Raw genomic sequence first — 20,037 nt, forward strand, 5'->3', positions numbered from 1 at the left:
CTCTAAAAAACAGATCATCATAATGTTAGTAACGATTCAATAGTAAAATCCTAGATAAAACTATTTTACGACATTCTCTCGACTAAAAGGTACAAAATATAGTACATTCGCCAAACATCATCCGCACTTTAGAGCCTCAAGAGAAAGAAACTATTTGCAGGTATGATCCCACAAGAGCACTTCTAAAGAAAAAAATATCAAGAACCTCGAAAAACAGAGAGAACATTTCTGGAAAAAAAAGACCTTGAATATCTAACACCCTAAGTAAGTCATGATTTGTTGACATTACTTTTGATAATACCACATGATCTACTATAATCAAATATACTATTATTTGATCATACTTACCTAGTCCACGGGTAGTCCTGATAACCCTATATTTAATATCAACTTCAAGAGTTATTATAAAATCTCTCGACTAAGACCGATGAAAGGGACAATGCCACATCACCCTCACTTATTTCTATGCTACTTTATCATGGAGACAAAGAATATTGACACTAGTTAACTATAGTTCTTTTATCGACTGCGATTCTCCACCCAAACTAAAATGAGTGAACCACTTACAACCATCACAATTTAATTATTTTCATCAATAAAATAAAGTAAAAAAATTAATTTAGTATTTAATTTATAATTATAATTTAAATTAAATACTAATTTAGTTTGAAATATATAGATTATATAACTTGGTTAAATGGTTAAATATTATATCCATTTTACATGGGTTTATGTTTTGACAATAATTTTAAGGTAGTGATATAATATAACTTAAATATTTTTTTTATTAAAATTTACCAAATATTTATTCTAACATAGTGGCTAGACCCTAAATTATGTACAAAGTGTCAAGTTAGCTTTTTTTGTTTTATTTAAACAGTAAAACGATGTCACATGTCATAATAATATTAATTAAATAAATTTCTTAAAAATAATACATGGTCTTATGACGAAGAGAGAGAAAATATAAATAAAAGTATATCATATTAATTTACTTTTAAATTTTAATAATTGATAATTAAAATAAATAAAATAATAGTGACTATTTTTTATACAAAAATTAATTAAAATAAAAAAATACAAATGGATGACTGTTAATATAATTTAGACATAGTGATAAGAAATGTCCCTTATATTTGTTTAAATAATTATTTTAATTTTTTATTATATTTTTTAAAAAAAACTGACTCTCAATGTTTTATTTTAAGGAAAAGGATTTATCTCTTATTTAAAATCATTAGTCAACAAATAATCAATATTTAAAGAGAGGAATCCTTTACTCTAAAATAAAATATTTGAGTTAAAATACTTCAATAGAAGATAAAAATTAAAGGGTTCATTTAAGCAAATATTAAAAATATTTTTTATCTTAAAATAAAAAATTAAATCAAAATTAAAAACATTTTTTACTATTATTTTATGCCTATAGTTTATCCTATTAACAGTACTGTGAGGCCGTTTTGGTGGATGTGAGGTTGGACCTACTTTTCAAATGGTCCGTCCAATATTTATTTGTATGGGTACTTTCGGTGGCGTTTCTGAAATACTTAAAAATCGCGGACTGTCTTACTACAAATAATGCTTCCCCGACGGCTGCCTTCAACCGCCGTTTCCGTGGCTGTCACCGCTCTATCCTGGCGTTACACTACTTCTTCCTCCTTTTTCTCTCAGAGCCGCCTCAAATCCTTCAATTCAATATCCTTTTACCCTAATCTTAGCCTCATTTCCTTTAGCTCCACCTCAGACATTTCATCTGATTTCATCGACTTAATCACCGACCAATCCTCCAAGCGCGTAAAACATCCACACTATCTGTCTCTTCTTTCGAATTTATTCGGATGAATATTTAATCAAGTTTTCGTTACTTATAAGGACCCTTCAAACCTGGACTCTATCTGTCGGAACACCTATCGAGAACCTTGAAGACATCACTTTACGGTTCTTTATTTCTCTTCTTTTGTTCATTTATATTGGCAAAATCAGAGATTTCAGATTTATTACTCTACTTAAAAACTTAAAATATAAATTATCTTACTTATTCAAATTAAAAATTTCAGTTCAATGTTGATGTTTTTAGTTTTATTTTCTTACCAAAATTCGCTTAGTATGATGTTTGCTTACGATGTTCCTAATAATTTGCTTATCAAGTTAATATGATTGTATGCGTATATTGATGTTAAATTTTGACGAAAACTATTAACGATTAGGTTAATTTTTTAATGAAAAAAGGATTTAATAAGTTAAATGGTATTATTCTCGAGCACTTCTGCCTAGTGTACTCCTTATGGACTTCTTCGATGCACCTGTCTTCACTCGACACTGGAAGGTTAAGAGTGAGGACCCCGAGTACATGACTAAATTCCAATTCATTTGAATATAGGATCTGACTACATATATTGACCTTAATCTTTTTTATATAACATTATTGGTGATTTCATCAAAGCAGAGCTCTACGGGTTTTGAAATCAGCTGATGTCATACTCTCAGAGGACACGCGGCATTCCGGGAAGTTGCTTCACTACTATAGCATCAAAACTCCTCTTGTAAGTGAGATTGAGCCATTTTTCCTTGATCAGTTGATATCATTCATTTTGTTTTTCAACAATTCTGATTGTGCGGGTTTTAGAGTTTCAGCTAAGTAATCACAAATATAATGAATCTCAAAGAGAGCAAACAGTTTTGAAGAGGTTAAAGCAAGGGGAGATCATAGCGTTGATCAGTGATGCTGGAATGCCTGGCATTAGTGATCCCGGTACAGAACTGGTTTGTGTTTGCGTCCCTATTGGCTGAATTCTATAGATTGCCTGGTCTTGATGAAGAATGTAGCGACTGATGTTTGGAACCGTGGTTTAGGATAAGATATGTGTGGAGGAGAACATTCCCGTGATTCCAATTCCTGGGCCTTCTGCCTTCTTAACTGCTCTTTCTGCCTCAGGATTGTCCAATGATGAATTTACATTTGGTAATTCCTTTGTAAACTATTGTGATTGTATGTGCTTCTCTACATTTCTAGGAAGTTAAAGACTCTTATATGTCATATATTGTTGCAGTTGGGTTTCTTCCAAAACATGCCAGTTCACGGAAGGAGAGGCTGATGACTTCTGCAAGTGAAATGCCAACACAGATATTTTATGTTCCTCCTCACAAGCTTAGCCAGTTTCTTGAAGAAAGTTCCCTGATTTTTGGTGATTCAAGGTAAAAAATGCATCTGCCTTTCTTCCTTGAACTTTGATCAGTTTACTAACAAATGGTGAGAACCAGAGGAAAGGATTGAAAGATCAAGTCATTCTTGGTGAAGGGATTCGGTATGAAAATATGGAATGTGTTGTCACGAGGAGAAATCCGCTTGTTCAGGAAGTATCCTCTTTTTTTGGTGGATCATTTTTGGTTGTGTATGCATCTATTAATCTGCATTACTCAAAAATATATAGGAAGTCTGTGGAGGGAAAAGAATACATAGTGGCTTCAATCATGTAAAGCTTATTAGTTAACTTTCTCTAATTTTGTGGTAACTCATTATCAGATTAATAGCTGAAATCTCTATTATCAGATGATATCATTAACAGAAACTGTATTAGCAGTTTCCCAGGCAATCAAATTAGAGGGGTGAAGAAATTTGGTTTGTTGTCATCTTTAAGTGCAAGATTCTCTGCTTGATTGATTGACATTATGTACTTTTCCCTTGCCTCAGTTATCCGCCTTTTGATACTTCTTTGAAACCTCCGTAGTTGTATTTCTTGGGGTTTAGGGTAAATCTTAAGTGGAAATGACTGATGACTCTTAGACCCTATTATGACAGTTGACTTGATCTCATTGCAGACAATGTGTCATAGCTCGGAAATTAACAAAAATGCACGAAGAGGTAGGTCTGTATTTATTTTCTCATTATGCTTTTGTATGCTACTTGGTCAAGTGTTAAGCAGAGTTTATTTTATTTTTACCTTCCATATATGTGTATGATAACATAGCCGTTATTTCGGTAACTAAATTGTTAATGTTTATAGCTTCAATAACTAATCATGTTCTGGTTTTAGGCTTCTGATTAAAGGCCAGTAGAAGAGGCCAATGCCGAATTTCTTTTCAGTGGGCCAGCTTTTGGCAAAAACTTTAGGAATACAGCCTAAACTTATGAGGCTTTAACACCATTTTATTTGAACCTTATGTCGTAGGGCTTTGTGGCCTTGCGTTTTCCAATGGAGAAATGTTTTTGAGAATTGAGTTTTTCTTTTAATGTTCTTTGTGTTCTGTTCAAGCTATTCATTGATGTGATTTTCACCCCTTATCAGAAACGCTGTTGCTTTCTGTAAATTCACTGGCTCGGAAAGCCGGAGGAAAATAAAAATATATGATTGTACTCCTATAGTTTGTAGTCTATAGAAGGTAGAAAAGGGATGCAAATTCTCACCCTATAATGAGTTGAAGCATAACTTGGTTTAAATTTGGAGATCTTACTTCAAAAAAATACAAAAAAGTGCTTATGCAATAGGTTTGAATAGAGATTTGATTTTAAAGAAATACAATAAAATGCTTCTAGTGCTAAATCTATTAGCCAGTGTGACCTTGTTTTGAGGATTTTTCTTTATTAGTTACTGTTAATTCTGGCAGTTCTGGAGGGGCACTTTGGGGAAGGCAAAGGAAGCCTTCTTAACTCACCAGCCAAAGGGAGAATTTACCCTCTTGATTGAGGGCAATTCAAATTGCAGTGTGGAAACTCCATCCGAGAGCATGTTAGAAAATAACCTGAGAGAATTGATCTCCAATGGCCATAGTCTTTCTTCGGTATGATTTATGTGTCTACACATTTTATATAATTTATACCTTGCAAAGGCTTGATATAGATTCCTTATGAGTTTTGTGCGACTGTCATTATGAAGTATATTCCATTTAGACATTAAGAAATTCGGAAGAACTTACATCTTTTGAAGAATGTTCCCCATTGTTTTTATTTGATGAAAATAACTAAATACGATATATGTTGCAGGCAGTCAAATTGGTGGCTGAAGGAACATCAATGAAAAAGAAAACGATATATTCACTTGCCTTGAGAAAATTCGCAAAGAAGAACAAAGCGGAGGATTCAAATTAATGTCCAGCATTCCGGTAAGATTGAATAAGAAGCTTGGAAGTTCAAAAGCCAAGAACAAAACTCACCTTTTTGATCTATTTAATTTAACAGGGAAAATCCATATACAGTACTAGATTATTTGCCTTTTCGCCTGCATTTTGTGGATGTCGAGGGCACGATTTAAGGTAAGGTAAAGCAGTAATTATAGATGAAGTACTATCAGTTTGCACTTTTCCTAAGTTTAATCAAGTCGCTGAATCCATCATCTCTTAATTACTGTTTCACCTGTGGTATCTGCCAATTCGTGTTGGATTCTCACGTTTTGGTCATAGTTAAAGTATTATATTTATATCTAAAAAAATGATACGTTGATAATTCATGTTGCGCTGTATATTAATTTTTTTCCTATTGTGCTAGTGTTTAGGGCTGACCCTTAGATAAAGTCGAATCGAATCGAGTCAAAAAGATTTTAAGTTATTCGAGTGAAATTATTTTTGTCCTGACTTTGATGCTTATTACTCATTGTTTAATTTGTCTGTTTTGGACCCGGGGACCTATAATTATGGTCAGTTTGGTTCAATAAAAAATTGAAAATTTTGAAATTAAAAAAAAAAATCAGTGTGCTTGATAAAAAAAAGAAGTCATTTTCTATTCTAATACAAAATGAACAAATATTTTAAATTGGAATAATAAAATGAAACAAAATGATAGATATTAAGTGCGCATGTTTGCAATATTAAACAAGATTAAAATAATTCATTTTATTTTTCAATTTTATTAAGTAATGTATTAGAATAAATTATATTTTCGTTTTTATCTTCATTTTCACTTTTTTGCCAAACTCATTAAGGGTGGGTGTGTGTGGAGTAATCTTACGCTATAGATTATCTCATTTGATATGGTACTAATAAAGTAATATTCATACGTGAATATTTTTTTTAGATAATTTTATCCATAATATTGTTTTGTCAACTTAAACCTTTTGAATTGGATCTATTCATGTGTTGGGTTGCTTGCTCATTCGATCAAAATATAATTTAAAAGTATCTAAAAATATTTTTATTTAATTATAAAAATGAATAAGTATTAATATAAAATTAATTTTTGTTTATTTTAAATGTAAAACGAATAATTTGAGTGAGTCAGCTAGGCCTTACTTGAACCCGGATTCAGAATTTTTTTGTCAAGAAAGATAAGCATTATATATATATATATATTGGTTGCCCTGTTGATTTCTCAGGGTTTAGTCTTGACTAATTCAGATCAACATGTTTCGTATACCTAATTTTAGTGGGTGAGTCTCTTAGTAGGGGTTTTCTGCATACATAAAGTTTCGAACTCGAGATTTGCTTAAATGATATCAAGTTGTTTATGTCATATATTAATAATATATTAGTATATATTAAATGTATTAATACTATGTGTTATTGTTTTTATATATTATTTAATACATTAATTACATTAGTAATATATTAAATTTAATATTTAAATAAACTCTAGTGGAAAGTGTTACAATAACTTTTATTCCAAAAAAATATTATTAACTAGAGATTATGTTATTAAGGTAAATATTAGGATTTCAACCATACAAGATGAGATAATATGAATATCTTTGACCACTCGATTAATTATTGGATCTCCCAATATCTTCTACTTTAATATTGAAGGTTAAAATTGTTTAAAAACGTATTTAATAAAATGTATTTTTTTTCTCGTTACGGACCATGTTTAGCAGTTTCATTGCTAGTTATCTAGCTGGCTTCGAACCCCATGAATGAACTGGGTTACACTTAACACAAAATAGCTACATGATTATCCCCGAATAAGAGTATTCTTAAATAATAACTAAGTTTATAGTATAATTGAAGTAAAAAATTTGAAGAGAGATATCCTTGTGGTTCTTTGATTACCAAGCCAGTGCTGCATATGAACTCCAATGGCATCCAAGTAAGCGCTGCTCCTCCCATGGAACCCCACCACCTTTCCCTCTGTCACGGTTGAAGTGAAAAACGTCCCTTTCTCCTCTCCAAATGGACCATACTTCCCTCTGCTCGTGTATAACGTTAACGAGGTTACCACTTTCCGCTTCTCCTCATTGTCTATGCACCCATAATATCCCGATACGCAATACCTCGTCCGGGTAAGCTAATTTTACCCTATTTGTGGTGGTTCCTTCATGACCTCCATGTTTGTGGACCACACAGATTGTCCATTTCGATCATACTCTATCTGGATTGAGCAAATAGCTTCAGTTTTGGTTATATATATTTGCCTAATCCCAGAATATACCCCATCATCCCATGGTCTTCCTCCATCTCCTCCTCAAGGACCTGGTCCCCTTGTTGCTGCTTCTTTTACCACACTACAAGCAACCTGACCAAATTCAATCCAAATTTATTTCATTTTGGAGACATTTAGAATGAAACATACGAGAATCCATTAAGCAACGTAAGTGGTTAAAGAGTGCTCTTTATTGAAATTTTGAGTTTAAACAACTACGTTTGTAGGGTGTATGTGCATTGTCAATGGCTAAAAAATATTATGAACAGATACTATCTTATATTCGTCCCAAACTATTAAAAACAAAAATGAAACATACAAATTACCTCTTCATCCGGTGCTCGCTTTGCTAGTACTAGCTTGTTAGACCATGGAGAATTATCTATCTTGGCTATACTCTTTTCACTTTGGATGATTGCTTGGGACAAAGGTGGTTTTGGAGGTGATATTTTTTCTTCCATTACGTGCACGCCAAAGGCATCCAGGAATAAACCTTCACTGCCATGGAATCCAACAATCTAGCCTTCATTCATCTTGTTCGAGAAAGAGGGTCCTTGTTCATCTCCATATGGCCCATGCTTTCCTTTGTTGGTGTAGAACGTAAGTGACTTTATCACATAACGCCCCACGTACATCAATGGCCCGAATGTCCCCATAATGTGTGTCAAAATTTCTGATGGATAATCAAACATTATCTGTGGGATAATGCAACAACAAGTGAATTTGTTGAAATACTAGCAATGTTGACTTGAACTTTTATAAGAATAGCTAGACTCAATACCCTATCGGTTTTGAAGCCTCCGGTGCCTCCATGTTTGCTTCCCGTACCGTTTGCCCGTCACGATCGTAGCAAACCTTTATCGATACAATTCCGACATTGCGTGATAAAGTGATTTGCCTTACACCGGTATAGGTTCCATCATCAAAATTGGTTCCACCATTGCCACCCCAGGGTCCATAAGTTATCACTCCTTCCGATACTTTAGAGGTTACCTTCTCGGGAGTCTTCAATCCTTCCGGCAGTTTTGAGGGTACCTTCTCTAGAGTCCCAAATGAAACCTTGTGCATGCAAGAAAGAAAGAACAAAAAATTTCTTCACATATGTAACATAAAAGTGAATCAACATCACATTTTACACCTGTCAATTCGGTGAATAATTTTGGATAAGGTTAATCTACATCGATCAATTTGAATTTTAAGTTAAGATAATTTGAGTTTATTAATATAGAATTTTAGGTTGTTTTAAGTTGTTTGAATTATTTTAGATTGTGAGTCATTTCGGGTCAAAATTATTTTAAAATAAAAACAATTGTTCAAGTTAAGTTTTGGGTGAGCAAAACCCAATTCGAATTGGAAAAATTGAAAATTTTTGACTCGAATTGATTCATAATTACATAAATGTGACTTGATTCAAAAAAATTAAATTCGAGTCGAGTTATAAAATATAACTTGAATAACTCATTTTTTTAGTAGTTAGTGAATTGATTTTCATTTTGAGTTGAGTCTCTTAACTCTGTATGATATATATATATCCATATGAAAAATATGAAGAAATATATATGCATATCACGTATGATTATAGAAAACTATTTAATTTGAAATCAAATAATATCATAATGTTACAAATATTTACAATTAAATTTAAATAGAAACTCAAATAATTCTACTCAAATCAACTTGAAAATTTCTTTAAATAAAATTTGAATTATAAAATAAGAATTATCAACTCAATTGATATTGACTCGACTTCGACTTGATTGAATATTCCCCTAAGGTTAAGCTACGGGTTAATTGTTACTCTAAAATCGAGTGTTGTTATTACCTTACTTTTGGTTTCTACGTCGCTGGAATCATGAGAGCTACTCGAAGTTAGGCTGGGGAGAGGCTTTGGCAAGGAATTCCCAGAAGAATCCCTTTGTCTAAGTGCAAGTAATATATCATAGCTTTCTACATTACTTCCTGGGATGACTGAAAACCCACCCTTATCAGCCCTATTAGCATGGATATAGTCTTGGAGTGATTCAGGTTAATGACAGGTTTCCAATAAACACCAATTGCGTCCAAATACACACCACCTCTCCCATGAAATCCCACAATCTTTCCCCTACTCACCGAGAAACTAGTCCCTTGCTCCATACCATAGGGTCCATACGGTTTCCTGTTGCTCTGCAAAGTGAGTGATCGAACCATAATAGGTCCCCTTTCGTTTAGGGTGTCTCAGTATCCATGGATGGAAGTAAGAAACTCATCTGGGTAATCAAGTTTGACCTAAAACAATGAAAATATCAGTTTTAACTTTGAAGTAGATTTACCAAATTGGTATTTCAAAAGCTAACCTTATCAGTCTTGGAGCCTCCATCACCCCCGTGCTTCCTTGACCAAATAGAGGTCCCTTTGTTATCATATTCTACGTGGATCGAGTCGATCCCCGTTCCATGACAGATCAACAATTGCCTTACGGTGGAGTGCATTCCATCGTCCCAATGAGACCCTCCTTGGCCTCCCCATGGACCGAATGATACGGATACCGGTTTCTTCTCGTCCTCGAAACTCTGAAAACGTGATGGTATATGAGAATTAATGATCAATCAATTGAAAAAAAGATTAGTAAAAGAAGATTAATGGTTACCATTCCTGGAACAAGGAGCAAAGAGTAGGCAAGTTTGTTTAGAATGGCAACGAGTGAGCAGCGGATATGACTTGAATATTACGAATGTAGTTTTAAACTGTGACGAAGAAGCTTATTCTGTGTTCCACTTGGAAGGGAATCGATTCAAAGGAAATGAAGGGAATCAATGTGATTTGAATCCACGGCTCATGTGAAACAAAATGTTGTTTTCAAAGGGTTAGGTGTAGATGATGAAGGAAATGAATTCACGTCATGGATTCTTGTTTTATTTTTGCGTTTTCTCTTTCGTGCATGTGTATCTTCCATCTTACTCAAATAGCTGGCTCTCACTACTCTCTTCAAATTCCAATTCTACTTTCTTAGGAAAATAGATGCACAAAAAAAAAACTCTTTCTTTGATTTGGTGGGATAAGGAGACATATATTCCACTTGCTGAGGCCCAATCTGAAGCCTTTCAGTGTTTCTTTCTTCAACTCACTCCAAAATATACTGGGCTTTTCAAACCCTAATTAGAGACTAAACTTCTTTCTGATCAACCCATTAACCTCAACTATATTGTTTATAAATTTGATTGATAGATAGACATTAGTTTTGGTGTTGATTGTCGCAGCCCATATTTCTTGCTTTTCTTTAGTTTCTTATATCCTTTATTTATTTTTTAATAATTATGCCTTCATGGCACATTTTTCAGTGCTTTTATGGTATATTTTTCTCTGCCTTTGGCACGTTTTCATTCATTTGATCAAGATGACATTTATTTGTTATCATATTGATCTTTCTTGTTTTGGATCTTTTCATTGGATTTGGTTACTCGATTTGCATCTGTGGATAGTTTTCTCATGTCACTCGACTCTAATTTGTGAGTTTTCGATGATCTTTCAATAGTTTGATTTTCTTTTATAGTTTATTACCGATATAATTAGATCTCGTATCAATCTTTTGTTCAATTTTTTTTAGTTTTTTAATCTTTTCCACGTATGGTCATCGTATGATCTTATACTATTAATTTCTTACGATAACGATTATAAAAAATATTCTTCTTATGTGTTTAATTTATGATTATAATTATAAATATTTTTTATGATTTAAATATATATATGTAAATTAATGAAACTAGCTACTTCTATAATATATATATATATATATATATATATTATATAATTTGAACGTACTAACAATATTAAAGTGATACCAACTATATTTAGTTAAATTAGTATTTTTATTATTAATTGTAATAAGATTGTAAACTCCAAGATACTTAAAAGCACCATTATCTTTTGAAGGATTATGGTTGATTTCGAAAATGAATGTAAAATTAAAATCGAAAATGAGAAAGCTTCAACACTGAAGGGTTGAGCAAACCCTAATTGAAAAGGAGGATCTCAAGTTTAGGTCACGTGATCCAAGAAGCGCGGTAAGATGTAATAAGCAGTAATTGTTAATTTTATGGAATATGTAGCATGCACCGACGTAAACGGAACGGAGATCTAGGGGCACATAAATTCTTTGATTTAATGTATGAGAAACAAACGGCACATCGACGGCATCCCTTTTCTAATCATTACATCCACTAAATAGTGAAAGGGTGTCGGCTGCTTTTCGTTTCATGATCACACTGCATGATTCATTCATTCGGATTAATAGCAGTCAAAGCCTAAAACCAACAAAGAAGAGAAAAAGGACAGTGAATTCGTGTCCGTTCTGAAATATATATGAATTTTCTTTAATTTATTATTTATTTTATTAATAAAAAATTTTATATTATTAATGTATGTGTGTAACTTTAAAAATATTTATAGGTGCATGGGTGGGTGGGACACATTTAACAACCACTACTCAAGTTATAATTAGGAGAATTGCGTGTCTGTTTTTAAGTGATATTACTGTTCTTTTAATAAAATAACTATCATGCAAAAGCTAAAAGTGTGCATACCACCACTTCATGATGCATATATCTTTCGAAATTAACTTCATGAATTATTATTATTATTACTATGAGTAATTACATATTTAATACTTCAATTATTACTTTTATTCCATTTCAATCACTCATCTATTTTTTTTTCAAATTCATATTTAAAATTTTATTTTGATCTTATTTTAGTTACATGCTGTTAAAAAGTTAATGATGATACTGACGTATCACTAGTGACATATCTAGAAATATTTTTTAGGGTGAGCAGACACATGTTAACAACACAAATTTTTTTAAATTGGGTGGGTACAAATAAAATTTCAGGATGGACACCATCAATAAAATAAGTAGCTAATCGAAGAAAATTCATATTTCATGACCAACACGTGCCCACCCTAGGATACATCAGTAGTTCTATTAAATTTTTAATGACATGTGACCAAAATGAAACAAAAACACAACGATAAGTATAATTTTTAAAAAATAGTAGATAATCAAAATGAAACAGAATGATAATTAAATACTAAACGTGTAGTTTACTCTATTATTACATAGGCATAGTTGCCAAAAATCACTAAATAACTTCAATTTCATTAATCGATCAAACAACTTCAATAATAAAAATGATGTTTTTCTTTTTAAAAGTCATGAATTCAAATAACTACATTTATAAGATGTGTTTACTTTGTCAATAAATAAAAAAATTCTGAATATATATTATCTTATCACGTAATATTTTTTAAAAACTCCAAATAGTATTATACATTAAGTATGTGTCGTGCATTTGCGTGTGTTTGCATCCGTAAGGGGAGCAACGAGGAAAACATGGAGAACAACACCTATACGAGGTAAACAAGGACCTGCCATTCAATTTCAATACTCAGAATAATTTATTTTTTCTTTAAAAAATATGAATTTTCTAGTCTATCCTTAATCTTAAAATCTGAACTAATTTAAAAGATATTACGCATCCAAATTCGGTCAAACTTAAAACTGCCAAGAATCTTCGTTGGCATCTATGTTAATTGTGCCAGTGCTAAATAGATAGAAAAAATAAAATAAAAATTTCTTTATTTTTGTTAACGAAACTAAATCAATTCTCATCGTTGTTTGTTTTGCAAGATATATAATTTAATTTTAAATAAAAAATAAAAAATGCTAATTTCAAGGTTTTTGTTTTGTTTTTTTTTTTTTTGGAAATTCAAGCTGCATTCATCCCTATTGGGAGATTATAATATATACAAATGTTATTTGTCTTATTTATTAGCAGTAATGCTAAGAGGCAGATTCTCGTGACGCTTCACTCCAAAGTCCAACCTCTTAAACTCAAATTTGAGGATTAAAATCTTAATTATAAAAACTTAGGGTCATGCAATTAAATAGCCCAAAACTCACTCGTACTCCCACTTCTTTCTTTTCATTTTCTTTTGCCTTCTCTTCCTTTCTTTGCTGTGGCAGTGTAATCATATTTTGATTTTGGACCTTTTTTTTAAAAAAAAGAAAAAGAAAATACTTCCCCATTAAAGCTACCTCTTTATTTCTTTGATGTTTGGTGTTTCTTGTTAGTTGTAGTACCATCTTCTTCTCATGTATTATGATTTAATGGCTGAAAATGCATAGGACTCTGCCATGATTGCTCACATACATGATCCAAAGTACATATAAAAACAGAAAACCTCAGAGATTTCATCATGTCATGTGAACTTAGAACAATGCTAGATTGCTGCTAGTTGCAGAGTTGCAGCAAACTTCTCTTTCATATAAAAAAAATTCAAGCTTTTTTTTTTTCTCATTGAAGGGAAATGGAAACTAGCTCAGTTTCTAAGCTGTTAATTTTGTTCTTCACAGTCTTGTTTGTGAGTTCTAAGCTGATCCACTGCACCATTACCTATGACAAGAAATCTATTATCATCAATGGAAAAAGGAGAATCCTCATCTCCGGCTCCATTCATTATCCCAGAAGCACCCCTGATGTGATTTTCCTTCACTCTTTCCTTTCTATTTCCCCCTTAAGAATACAAGTGAAATAAAGACTGATTCTGGGTTTTCATTTTTTGTTGGGATGTAGATGTGGGAGAGTCTTATACAGAAGGCAAAAGATGGAGGCTTGGATGTCATAGACACCTATGTCTTCTGGAATGGTCATGAGCCTTCTCCAGGCAATGTACTATCTTAGATCTCAACTGGATCATCTTCAAAATTGTGTTTTTTTTTTTGCATTTTACTTCATTAACTTTTTTGTGATGATATAGTATAATTTCGAGGGGAGATATGACCTTGTCCGGTTCATCAAGATGGTGCAAAAAATGGGATTATACGCTAATCTTCGCATTGGACCCTATGTTTGTGCAGAGTGGAACTTTGGGTACTTACTATTTTTATCCTTACTGGCCTTTTTCGGTTGGAAATACAATTTTTAACCTTCTTAGCTTGTTTTAGAGCAATGGATTGATTAAAGATAAGTTTTTTTTTCAATTAAAAAAAAGATAAGGTTTTTTTTATTAGATTAACTTTAAAAATGCTGGATTTGAGTGGTTTACACTCTATTTTCTGATACAGAGGATTTCCGGTTTGGCTGAAGTATGTTCCTGGTATCAGCTTCAGAACAGATAATGAGCCCTTCAAGGTGTTTGCTTTCTTCAGTCTACACTGCCTGTTTCACCTTGAAGAAGATGAAAAGGAAGAAGTTAAGTCATAAAGTGAAAAGGATGTTATGTAAATTCTAATTTGTTTTTTTTTTCCTGCAGAGGGCAATGCAAGGATTTACCCAGAAAATTGTCGAAATGATGAAGAATGAAAAACTTTTTGCATCACAAGGTGGCCCCATCATCCTTTCTCAGGTATGGGATTCTCAATAATTGGAACTTATTTAAGGAATTTTGGTTTGTTCAAAAGCATGGCTAATAGCCTAAGATGCCAATAGGCAATAGCAATAGATGCATTGGCCTGAACTGACTTACCACGTTGACAAATACTAATTCTTTGAGACTTTCCTTTTAGATTGAGAATGAATATGGTCCTGAGAGTAAGGCACTTGGAGCAGCTGGTCATGCATACATTAACTGGGCAGCAAAAATGGCTGTCGGACTAGATACCAGAGTCCCATGGGTCATGTGCAAGGAAGATGATACTCCAGACCCTGTGGTAAGCCATCACATGCTCTCTCGTTCCCGGATTTCCCGTCGTGACTGACTTGTTATTAAATTTCATGTGGAATAGGAAGACCCTTACTCTGTTTTCCTTCACATCTTGAATACAGATAAATACATGTAATGGCTTTTACTGTGATGCATTCTCTCCTAACAAACCTTACAAGCCCAAATTGTGGACCGAGGCTTGGAGTGGTTGGTAAGTACTTAATCTGCCACTCCTTAAAGATGTAATGTAATACTTATTTGTTGATCTGATATTTCTGCACTCAACAATGAGAAGGTTTACAGAATTTGGTGGTGCGATTCACCACCGTCCGGTTCAAGACTTGGCATTTGCAGTTGCTCGTTTCATACAAAAGGGTGGTGCATATATTAACTATTATATGGTTAGTTAACGTATCCATTTCGGTTTCTAATTGAAAAAGAATCATGCAGCCATCAACAAGTTTAAGCTTACAGCTTATGCTCTATTTGCTTTCATTAGTACCATGGAGGAACCAACTTTGGACGGACTGCTGGTGGACCGTTTATTACAACCAGTTATGACTACGATGCTCCAATTGATGAATATGGTGAGAAACCGAGATCATTTCCTTGCTATGTTCACAAGGACCCTTTGTACACATAGAAACAAACTTAGAACTCTGAGTTGTCACTTACAAGTTCGTGTTTTTCAGGATTAATCCGGCAGCCTAAATATGATCATCTAAAGGAGCTTCATCGTGCTATTAAGCTATGTGAACATGCTTTAGTTTCCTCAGACCCTACTGTTACTTCATTGGGAACCTATCATCAAGTAATCATTCTTTTTTAGTCATAATTCTTGCTCTCCATTGGTAATATGATAATTTGGTATTAAATATAACTTTACACTCATGATGCTAATAATGTTTTATCTTTCAGGCCCATGTATTTTCTTCTAACGGAAGCTGTGCCGTTTTTCTCTCAAATTACAATACGAAATCTGTTGCTAGGGTGATTTTTAATAACCGGCACTACAATTTGCCCCCTTGGTCTATTAGCATCCTCCCTGATTGCAGAAACGTGGTGTTTAATACTGCAAAAGTGAGTGAATCCTAAGGCCCTATCTTAATGTACTTAAGGCTATTATATCTGTCCTATGAAAGTACTTGTACCTTTTTTGTGCATCAAGGTTCGGGTTAAAACTTCACATACCCACATGTTGGCGACGAGCTCAAAGATGTTCTCGTGGGAGACTTATGATGAATCCATTTCTTCTCTGGGGGAAAGTTCTAGACTCATAGCTAACGAACTCCTGGAGCAGATGAATGTTACCAGAGATACTAGTGACTACCTGTGGTACGCAACAAGGTGCGAAACTGCATTTTATACACGACTATTTTCATAATTGTTGAAATAGCATCTTGAAACTCATCTAGAAATCCCACATACACATTCATTCCAGTGTTGACATCAGTCCATCGGAATCATTTCTACGAGGAGGACAAAAGCCAACTCTCAATGTAGATTCAGCTGGCCATGCCCTTCATGTTTACATCAATGGACAGTTTTCAGGTATATTATTAGTTTACTCCACTAAGTAAAAATATAAAACATAATTTAAGTTTGCCTAACATGTTGATACAGCAGAATTTCGATATATGTGTTCTAAGCATGGTTTTCAGAACCGGACCGGTTAGCGAACCGGTCATGCTACAGGTTCACTGGTTCAACCAGTCGAACCGGTCCGACCGGTCGGAAGAACCGGACGACGTCATAATTATTTAAAAAATTAAATAAAAATACCAAAAATATTTAATAAAAAATAATTTTTTATATCACAAGTCATATTCAAAGCAAATCATAACATATATAAGTTAAAAATCATAAAATCAAGTGAAACAAAATGATTCAAATTAACTACAACATAATATTTAAGGTAAAACATATTAAATAATAAATATAATTATATAACTATAATTAAAAAATAAATTTTGGGTTAACAAAATCATAACAAAATGATATTGTTTGGTTTAATTTTTTTTTAAAAAACAATCCCACATGACTAAGAAACATAGAAGAGCATCCCAAAAGTCTAAAGAGAAAATATGAGAACAAAACAATCTCACATTGCTAAGAAACATAGAAGCGCATCACAACTAACTTCTATAAATAATAGAGGTAATTTATCATTCAAAATCATAGAGCCTTTTGGTGAGCATTGAGTGAACTATTCTTTCACTTCAATCAAGCTCGAATTTTAAGCTTCAATCGAGCTTCTAAATTTTTTTTTAGTTCAAGCCTTTTTGAGTTCAAGTTTCAATATTATATTTCGAGTTTGAGTTGAACTTGATAATTTTTAGCTTGTGAGTTTGAGTTGAGTTGAGCTTACTTTTAAAATTTTTAAGTTCGAGTCAAGCTCAGCAATACTCGAGTTCGACTTGGCTCGTTTAACAAACGACGTTGTTTGGTTTAATTTTTTTTTTAAAAACAAAAATCCAGGTTTTCCCCGGTTTTTTCCGGTTTTCAGCCGGTCCGGTTTGAACGGTTCAGCGGTTCTGGCCGGTTCACTAATAGCGGTTCAACCGGTTTAGATTGAACCGGACTAAGCAACGGTTCCCGGTTGAACCGGCCGGTCCGGTCCGGTTTTCAAAACAGAGGTTCTAAGTCTTATGATAATATCACAGGGTCAGCATATGGGACTAGGAAAGACAGGGGGTTCACATTTACAGGGCCAGTGAACCTACATGCTGGAACAAATCATATTTCACTTGTCAGCATATCAGTTGGATTACCGGTTTGTTCTTATTTACCATGTTTTATTGAATCTAAATGTTAGGTAGCAAATATACGATTTCAGAACGTGCCATTCCTTCACCACATGGATCCATTTTGATTGGAAAGTTTTCAACTAATACAAATTTATGGTGGTGGTGTAGAACGTCGGACTGCATTACGAGACATGGAAAACGGGAATCGTGGGTGTTTTCTTGAATGGCCTTGACCAAGGAAAGAAAGATTTGACGTGGCAGAAATGGTCGTACCAGGTTCAATAGCCTTTAATATGCAAAATCTACAATTTTAGATGTTTTGATGATGCTATATAAAGCCAGAAGTTAGTTAGGCTCACAAAAGTACTTACAAGCAGGTTGGCTTGAAAGGAGAAGCAATGAATTTGGTCTCTCCAGATGGGGTCTCATCTGTTGAATGGATCCGAGGTTTAATAGCTGCACGGAGGCAGTCCATGACATGGTACAAGGTAGATAAGCAGAAGGGTGTTTTCATTTTTATCTTTTTTGATATTTCGATGGTTTCTGAAGTTAACTATCGGCTTGGATATTGTAGGCATATTTTGATGCCCCGGTGGGCAACGATCCATTGGCTTTGGATATGCGGAGTATGGGAAAGGGTCAAGTATGGATCAATGGACAGAGCTTAGGAAGATATTGGATGGCGTATGGGAATGGTGAGTGTGGAACTTGTAGTTACTCGGGGACATTCCGACCGACAAAGTGCCAGAGTGGTTGTGGCCATCCAACACAAAGATGGTAATCACTCTCAAACTCCGATGGACTTGAATTTTGCAGTTAGCATAAAATGAGTGTATATTTCACTTGTTGAGCTCTTATGTTTCGAAACATGATCAGGTACCACGTTCCAAGATCATGGCTAAAACCAAGGAAAAACTTGTTGGTACTGTTCGAAGAACTGGGCGGAGACGCAACAAAGATTTCTCTTGTGAGGAGAAGGGTTTCATATAAGTCGCGTGGACACCATCACAAGACAGAAGGAAATTGAAGGAAGAATAAATAAGAAATTGCAGTTCCGTAAATGTAGATGAGATTTGGGTAATGTTTAAATGTAGCAGAAATGTAAGGGTTTTAGAAAAAGGCAGTCATCATCAGTCAGGTTTGGCATGGGTGTTGAGAGTCGAGGCAGTTGATATCTGAGTTTGAAAATCATATTTTTGCGTTTGTTTGGAATGCAATGTTATGCAACAGTGATTTGAAGAAATGAATCATTCTTTGCTACTGGTGAAACACTTCTAGATTTCATTTTAATATATCCTGCAATTAGAACTCGGATCTTCTATAGAAGATAATGTTTCTTTTCATTATTGAATTCACTCGAAGATAAATTTAATTAGAATATAAGAATAAGATTGTTCCAAATTATATCTATTTTTTTAAAAAAAATATTCTAACATTTTAAGTCTAAAATAAGATAAATAAAAAATAATTCAAATCTAAAATAATATAAATTCTAAAATGATACCATCCAAAAAAAATGTAACTTGTAAATCAAAATGATTTAAATATTCAAACGATTCAATCACAAAAATAACTTAAACCATAAATAAATAAAATTAAAATCCAAATTGATTCAACTTAGTATGACCACCCTAGGTATATAACATCCAGTTAGACAGTGACCCTAAACCTTTTTTATATATAAATCTATAGAACTAATATAAGATACGAATATATTCAAAGACTCAATCATATAATAATAAATTTTTATATTTTTGTATATACGATGTTCGAATTTGAAACTTCAAAAGATAATAACAATCTCTTAATCATAAAAAGCGTTTGGTTCGTATAAAAAAGAGAGTTAAAATGATAATTTAAAAGGTTAACTATTGGATTGCTCGTTTTTCTTTCATATTTATATATTTTTCTCATCAAATTTAAAAATGTTAAGTTTTGATTATTTATATTATCGATTTATTAAATTTTGATAACTTATATTATCGGTTGTTATATTTTGGGTGCTGAATCATTAACTCTTTTAGTTTGATGATGCGACATGTTAGTTAAAATGAATGAATTTTTAATTTAACTCTTGAATTTTAGATGGAATACTAATTTGATCTTAAATTTTATAAGATATATTATTTTGACTCTTAAACTTTAGATAAAATATTAATTTGATCACTGAATTCGATCAAAGTCTCCCTTCATCGACCATCACTCACAATTATCTCTGCCAATCGATATCGGCCATTGTTAATGTCGATTGTTGGGACCGTCAC

At 33.1% G+C, this 20,037-nt stretch overlaps 1 protein-coding gene and 2 pseudogenes across 1 annotated transcript; 2 read left to right on the forward strand and 1 right to left on the reverse strand.

Moving 5' to 3' along the window:
* Positions 1–1,567: 1,567 nt before the first annotated feature.
* LOC120183610 lies at positions 1,568–5,377 on the forward strand (annotated as a pseudogene).
* Positions 5,378–6,853: 1,476 nt separating this feature from the next.
* Positions 6,854–10,248, reverse strand: LOC120183601 (annotated as a pseudogene).
* Positions 10,249–13,473: 3,225 nt separating this feature from the next.
* LOC120183592 (beta-galactosidase 5-like) lies at positions 13,474–19,042 on the forward strand. Its single transcript, XM_039188270.1, has 18 exons — positions 13,474–13,862; positions 13,958–14,053; positions 14,142–14,254; positions 14,449–14,515; positions 14,637–14,729; positions 14,890–15,033; positions 15,149–15,237; positions 15,322–15,427; positions 15,526–15,613; positions 15,719–15,837; positions 15,945–16,106; positions 16,195–16,373; positions 16,468–16,577; positions 17,690–17,799; positions 17,942–18,049; positions 18,151–18,261; positions 18,348–18,550; positions 18,650–19,042. Exons 1-18 carry the CDS (start codon positions 13,692–13,694, stop codon positions 18,798–18,800), a joined length of 2,220 nt encoding a protein of 739 aa, XP_039044201.1. The 5' UTR covers positions 13,474–13,691; the 3' UTR covers positions 18,801–19,042.
* The last annotated feature ends 995 nt before the right edge of the window (positions 19,043–20,037 follow it).

This window comes from Hibiscus syriacus, unplaced genomic scaffold (genome assembly GCF_006381635.1).
Source record: "Hibiscus syriacus cultivar Baekdansim isolate YM2019G1 unplaced genomic scaffold, ASM638163v2 tig00003725_pilon, whole genome shotgun sequence".
Lineage (NCBI taxonomy): Eukaryota > Viridiplantae > Streptophyta > Magnoliopsida > Malvales > Malvaceae > Hibiscus > Hibiscus syriacus.

Bases quoted from the DNA above. Each gene is read 5' to 3' on its own strand.
- LOC120183592 (XM_039188270.1), top strand. From the start codon at position 13,692: ATGGAAACTAGCTCAGTTTCTAAGCTGTTAATTTTGTTCTTCACAGTC. The intron at 16,374-16,467 runs GTGCGAAACTGC...CATTCATTCCAG, and splicing joins TACCTGTGGTACGCAACAAG to TGTTGACATCAGTCCATCGG. The intron at 17,800-17,941 runs GTTTGTTCTTAT...GTGGTGGTGTAG, and splicing joins GCATATCAGTTGGATTACCG to AACGTCGGACTGCATTACGA.